At 42.3% G+C, this 7350-nt stretch overlaps 1 protein-coding gene across 1 annotated transcript in view; it reads left to right on the top strand.

Annotated features, from left to right (window-relative positions):
* The first annotated feature begins 804 nt into the window (after nucleotides 1-804).
* The window catches only part of LOC124796324 (peptidoglycan recognition protein 1-like), a 44626-nt gene continuing 38080 nt past the window's right edge, over nucleotides 805-7350 (top strand). Inside the window, exons 1-2 of the mRNA XM_047260453.1 lie at nucleotides 805-895; nucleotides 2857-2958. Of these exons, the coding sequence (XP_047116409.1) occupies nucleotides 2949-2958 (10 nt within the window). The 5' untranslated portion in view covers nucleotides 805-895; nucleotides 2857-2948. The remainder of the gene's footprint in view (nucleotides 896-2856; nucleotides 2959-7350) is intronic.

Below are 7350 nucleotides of genomic sequence, written 5' to 3'. Positions count from 1 at the left end.
ATATCTGGTCTGCAGTATTTAGTTCGCATTTAGACCTACCTACCGCAATGCAGTTTTTGCCCAGTCCTGAGTAAGTAGTCCAAAAGTGCAGAGTATTTTCCGGCTATGGCCAAATTAAGTAAATTTGCTTATAAGTTAATTACTCTGCCTAGTACTTTTACTTCGGAAGTTATAAAGAAAATAATATCAGTATGGAGAAGATCAGCAAAAGACTGACTTCTAAAATGCTTCACGCTTTCGCGCTGATCTTTTGAAAGGGTTAAAAGCTGAAAAAGAGGGCTGTTTTAACTACCTAGGGCGAAGTGGAACTTATGTTGTTGCTGTTTCTTACATCGTAAGTAAGAAGAAATGACACTGGAATAAGAATATCGGTAAGTGCTTATAAGAGACTTGACGCTGAGATATTGGCAATTGGCAGTAGCTATGCTGATCTGAAATTTTATGCTGTTATATCGCATTCGTCGTTGAGCCACAACATCCCGAAAATATGTCGTGCCTTATATGAAGCACTTCATCTGGTCTCCATCATTTCAAGTGCACATACCGAACACAGGTGGTAACACAGACAAATTTTTCTGTCGGCTATTCATTCACAAACAACGATTTGTCTGTGCGATCACTGTCTGAACAGAGAAATCGGCGCAAACATCTGAGCATGTAAAGCGCTCTTGAAAACTACAGCAAGAGGTGACCGCTGTTCTATTCCTTCCTTGTGCAGCGCCAGATATCGGTTATCTGCTCGAGCCGTCTCCCTAGACGGTCTTTTCCTGAAACTTATGGATGACGCACTTGTGGTCATAAGTTGTTGCCACAGTCACGGTCGGCTTAAGGTCCAAGTGACACAAGTCGCTGCTCGGGGCACCAAACTGGTGGGATCGCCAGAAGCGCCACAACCGTAAGATTCATACGTGGGAAGTACCACATTTACTATAGAGCTGACATAGGTGAAACTGTTCGAGGGAAAAGGGGAGGGGGAGATGACACCAAATGATAAAGTGGTTGTGTGAAAAAATGTTCTAGAACCGGCCTTGATCATAATCAATGAACTAAGAGGGATCCATGTTTCACCTGCTGTTCATCCTTGACTTTGATGTCAGCCCAATTTGAACAGCCACCCATCTCAATATTTTTGACAGAAATACTCTGATGTTAGTGGAACAAGTTGACAATCTCATGTGTCCAGAATGAGATTTTCATTCTGCAGCGGAGTCTGCGCTGGTATGAAAGATCCTGACAGATAAAAAATATGTGCCTGACGGGGACTCAAGCCAGGAATCTTTCGCATATACAGTCAAGTGCACCGCTCACTGAGCTACCCAAGCACGGCTCGCGACGGCTCCTCACAGCACCACTTCCGCCAGTACCTTATCTCCCGTGAGAAGGGGCTCTGAGTTGTGACTGGGTAACTTAGGATCTACAGTGTTATTCCTCATAAGGCAAATGTGCCGGGTTCGAGTCCCGCTCCGGCACACAGTTTTAGTCTGCCAAGGAGTTTCATCCAACGCACACTCCGCTGCAGAGTGAAAAGCTCATTCTGCAATTCTCAGATGTCTTCTCTCTATACTTCTACATAATACAGTATATGCTGGGTTCAAATGGTTCAAATGGCTCTGAGCACTATGGGACTTAACATCTGTGGTCATCAGTCCCCTAGAACTTAGAACTACTTAAACCTAACTAACTTAAGGACATCACACACATCCATGCCCGAGGCAGGATTTGAACCTGCGACCGTAGCGGTCACGCGGTTGCAGACTGAAGCGCCTAGAACCGCACGGCCACACAGACCGGCAGTATATGCTCCCAAAGCCACTGAACAGTGCGGGGTGAGTGTACAGCATTAATGATTCTTTATCGTATTTCATTCCCATATTGAGAGTGGGGAAAGTGACTGTCTTTACGATGGTGGCAGTAGGACTATACACTGTTCTTCCCGAAAGCCAGTGGTTTAAATTGGCGAGAAGAAAGTCAGTGTTCTTCCAGACATTCCCGTTTAAGTTATCCGATCCCCTCTGTTACACTTTCGTATGTACTGTGTCCACCTGTTAAGATTCTAGCAGGGCGTCCTGGATTCGCTTGCTATCATGCCCACTTCATAATGGCTCCAAATGCTGGATCAATATAGAAATGGTCACACAAGCACGCTGTATTAAGATTTCCCTTAGAGAATAATAAATTCGTGCCAGATTTCAGATGTCCCTGTTCTATCCTCATATGGAAAGTAACATCATTTCACACTTTAACTTTTAACCCCATCTAAACATATCGGCCCATTTGTTTGTTTCTTATTACACGTTAATTATTTTTGAATTCGTTGCTGGAGAAAATCAGCGACCATAATGTAGTATTTGAAATTAATTATAAAAAAAGACTACATGGCGAGTCACGTTTATTAAAAGGTGACCGCTTTCGATCATCACATGATCATCTTATGACCTTCAGCTATATTCATGGACAATGTGTGCGCATGGAGCAGGCAGTTGACTACCGTATCGTCATTCAGCGGTTTATGCTCCATGCGCACCCATTGTCCATTAATATGGTTGAAGGTCTGAAGATGATCATGTGATAATCGAAACCGGTCACCTTTTAATAAACGGGCCTTGAAATCTGAACTGTTTTATAATTAATTTCAGTTATTCTACGTAGTTTCGAGTTTTCATTCTGATAATGTCATAGAACATATATCTTGAGCATATCGGATTCTCGCTCATAAAATACCAGGTGACATAAGGCGTTGAATTTTGGGAAAATAGTCAAAACAGTAACCTCCGTATGAAAACATCTTCCCATGTTTGCGCCCTCGGCCTTGAACTGTTACTACAGTAACTGACAGACAAAACATGTGTCTTTCAGGTCACAAAGCCTGCGGCAGACGATTGCTGATACTCGTGCTTGCTGAGACCGGCCTGACCTTCAGTGCTTTCCTCATCTCTAGATGTGAATACATGTTGCCAGGTGAGTAAAAAGTTAATGTGTTTTTGCGTATTAACTGCCTCAAATAAGTTCAAATCCAGCTGATAACTTGCCCCAAGCTAAAGTCTACGTCTGAACTGCCCAAGCACCATTATAAGCCTTCGTTGTGACAAGGACTTCTAATGGCAATAAATACCCTGCTACGTTAAAAGGTCCACTTTTTCTTTCCACGGAGAAGATTTAGGGCAACACACAATAAATTTACAACATTTCACAATCGAATTTAAACAAATCACAACAAAGGTTCTAAATGTACACCATAAAGGTTAAAAGCTGCTTTATGAAACACACAACTTTAACAGTTATTTATTTACTCGATCGGCATTTACAAGGCGACATATTAAATTAGGACAGTGCAGCATTAAAATGACACATTTAGCATTACTTAATTACATAATACAAAATTTTATACAATATGACTTATTTTTTAAGCTATTCAATGGCATTGTCCGTGAGGTTATGTATACTCTCCAGTTCACCATTAAAACCATGCACAGTACACTCGATCAAGTGAGTCATTGATTGGTTGAGTCCACATTCGCACTGAAGATCGTTCACGAGGCCCCATGTTGTCATCATCTCCCTGCATCTTCCAACACCCGTCTTCACACGGTTCAGCGTAGTCCACACTCTTCTGGAAAGCTCAAGGCCCTCTATTGGTATGCTTGGGTCAGTAACCAGTTTTCTGTTCTTTACTGTGTTTCTACTCCATAAACTTTTCCATTCATTTTCTGGATCGAAGGGAAACACCTCTGTACATGTTTGCCATAGACGTCACCTATCGATATCAAGCGTTTTTTTGGTATCAGCTCCTGGTGTATGGGAAGGTTTGGGTTTGCCAGTAGTTTGCTATATTCTCTTGATAGTAGCTGATTTCTTCTGGTTTCAGGTGGTGCTATGTTAGACAGTACGGGTAGCCAATCTAAAGGTGTAGGTCTAAGTGCTTCTGATATTATTCTTATTGTTTCTCTTAGCTGGATGTCGATTTTTTATGTATGCATACTTCTGGCTCAGACAGGTGCACAGTACTCGGCCGCGCTGTATACCAGTGCCGAGGTTGAAGTTCTCAAAGTATTTGCATCACATCCTCATGTGGTTCCGGTTGGTTTGGCAAGAATGGCATTTCTACATTTCAGTTTTTGTTTTGTATCTTCTAGATGGACTCTATACGTTAGGGATTGGTTGAGCTTTACTCCAAGGTACCGAGGATTATCTTCATGTTCAATGGCCAGGTTATTCATGCAGATGTTCATCTTTCTCTTGGCTTCTCCGTTACTGAGATGCGTGTTTACTCTTACTGTCTTGTTTGGATTCGGTTGTAGATGCCATTTGGTGTAGTATAGGTGCAACAGATTTAGGTCTTCATTCAGTTTCTGCTCTATTTTTTCAAAAGATTTGCTTTGATAAGTTACTGCCATATCGTACGCATATATAAATTTACGGGACGTTGTTTCTGGGATATCTGCAGTGTACAAGTTAAACAATAAGGGGCCCACTACCGAGCCTTGTGGGAGTCCGTTGTTGAGTGCTATGCATCTGCTGGTTTTGCCATTAAGAGTTAATCTAATTTCTCTTACAGTTAAAATGTTCTTCGTAAGTTAATAGGTCTGGCTGCTCTGAGTTTTTTCTATCAGTTTATATAGTAGGCCATCCCTCCACACTGTATCGTATGCTGTGGTTAGATCAAACAGGACAACGCCAGTTTTCTTCTTATCCTGATAGCCCTTTTCGATAAAGGTTGTGAGGGCAAGGTCTTGATCACAGCAATTTCTTTTAGGCCTAAAACCTGCTTGCTGCACTGGTAGGGAGGGTTCTGTATATGGGAAGAGTCTGTCATCAGAATTCTCTCAAATAATTTATACACAGTGCATAAAAGAGAAATTGGTCTAAAATGTTTGGGATTGTCCCCAGTCTTCCCTGGCTTCAGAACAGCGACTACCTTGGCTTCCTTCCATATACTAGGTATTTTGTTCTGCTTGATGCACTCAGGGAAGAGTTTTGCTAGCCAGTTTCTTCCTACTGGTCCTAGATTTTTAAGGAATTCTGGTAGTATTCCATCTACTCTTGCTGCTTTGCCGGCGTTCACCCCTGTCAGATGGATTTATTGTAAAAACACATTTACTCCTTCCCTTACTAAGATTTTTTCCAAGGTTTCTTCTTTCGTCTTGGTATATCCTTCTATACTGAGATGGCATATACATAATATCTTATGTCCCGCTTGTTCCCGCCGGGGCGGGCTCTCCTGCTTCTTGTTCGCCTTTACTTGGACGGGGAGGCAGTCGTGCGTTCGGTCACCGTTTTTGTGTAGATTCTTCGCCGCTGAGCCATGACGCAGCGTTTCCCCGGGTTGCACCATCGGCGGGGGTGGGTGTGGGGGTAATCTACACTTCACACCCCAACAGCAAAAATAAATAAATAAATAAATAAATAAAAATAAAAAACGTAACAATATTTTTTTATTAAAGACGATAAATTTTAGTCCAAGATCAGACCATTATCGGGCCCAAAAAATATCTCTACTATTTACGGAACTAGAATACCAGTTGTAGACCGTTCCAGTATAAATATTAAGCTGTATGTGCGTCACATATATGTTCTGCGAACCTCAGAGACGTTTGTGTGTGCTTGTTACCATGTCCTGGACTGATTTTTGTAAATGCTTAGCTGAGATGTTTTCGGATCCGATGATGGTCTGATCTTGACCGAAATCAATCGTCATTAATAAAAGAAAATACTGTTACAGCTGTATATTTCGTAATACAGTTTTAACCTTCATTAACGCTGTACAACAACAGCTATACAAAACAGTCCACCATAAACTGCAATGTCTTCTTTTACTGTTTAGAGAACTTATAGCGTTAAACAAGTCTTAAAGCATTTCTACATTTCCTCATGGAGGAAGCAGTGTCCGTGATTGAACCCAGAAGTTTATCTCAACTGTCCACCTTCGCTTAAGAAGGATCATAAAATTTAAGTGAACAGATTCTAAGGAAATGAAGTGCTATCAGAAAATATTAAGAAAGAAATCTATGGACAACCCTTATCAGAATAAGAGGTAGGTTGTAAGACGTCTGCTGTGGCATCCATGAACAATGAACTAGACATTCGAATGACCAGAAAAGGGAAAAACAGTAGGGCCAGAGGAAGATGGGAAAATTCAAAGCAGATTGTAGAAGATACAGTTATGTAGAGGTATCAGTATTAGTTCAAGACAGGAACAGATGGCGAGCAGCTTCAAGCCAGCCAAAGACGCGACATAAAAGTCCTTCTTCTGTGCACTTCTGTTTTCAAAAAACCCCATAAAAAGTCAAGGGAAGCCAGATTTGGTAGTAACAATCAGTCTATCGATTAGGGACGGATACTGAAGGCCTCCAATGTACTTCATTGCACCACAAGTGGCCACCACCAGAGAGTGTCCCATTCCCCTACCCCTCCCCACCCCTGCAAGAAAAAATTGGCGGGAAAAATGGCTCAGTCTGTGCTGAGATGGCGGCATAAAGTTATCCCACGACAGGAAATTCAATTACATTGCAGAGAGTATAATAATATATTGTCTATTTATAAAAATCAATTTGTATACCAATTTACAGAGGTTGGATCTCGATATTTGGTGAGAAAAGCTCACCATTTTCTGATGTTCATTTAATTTTGGAAGATGCAGGTTTTGTAAAATACATAGAAAAGAAGTGGGAGATGCTGGTCACATGGGGATGAATGCGTGATACCAGATGCTGGCCTCGTCTGAAATTTGATACCAGGCTCACTTCCTGTTCTGTACGAAACACACACATCCCACACCATGTCAGTGGAAGCAGTTGCTCTATGTGCTCGTCCTGCTGTGCAGATACTCACTGAGTTAATTCACAATAGCACCATCAGAGGATACTGAGAAAAGCAACTACCCCACCCCTCCTTCTTACAGCCCACTCTTCCCATAGACCCCTCACCCATTCAGTAACTTCCCACCAGGCAAAGCATCCGCTGGCAGCAACTCTTTGGAGAAATTCGTGTCGAAACACATGCTCTCTCCCTCCCTCTCTCTTCCTTTCTCTCTCTCTCTCTCTCTCTCTCTCTCACTCTCTCTCTCACTCTCTCTCTCTCTCTCTCTCTCTCTCTCTCTCCCCCTCTCCCTCCCCCCTCTCCCTCCCTCCGTCTCTCTCTCTCTCTTTCACGAGGTTACCTCCTGACCAGCAAGCACCTGTTACGTTCGCTGGAAGTCACACAAACCCCTCTTCTGTCCTGTCCTGAACAAAGTAGCGGATACCAAGTAAATCTCTGGCTGTTCTCAAGCCACTGGGCTGTGGATGTATCGGAGATAGTCCATTTGTGCTACCCCTCACTCACTCAGATTGATTGACTAATTAAATAAATCGA

The sequence above is a fragment of the Schistocerca piceifrons genome, chromosome 4 (assembly GCF_021461385.2).
Source record: "Schistocerca piceifrons isolate TAMUIC-IGC-003096 chromosome 4, iqSchPice1.1, whole genome shotgun sequence".
In the NCBI taxonomy this organism is placed as follows: Eukaryota; Metazoa; Arthropoda; class Insecta; order Orthoptera; family Acrididae; genus Schistocerca; species Schistocerca piceifrons.
This window is presented reverse-complemented; position numbering and strand designations above follow the sequence as displayed.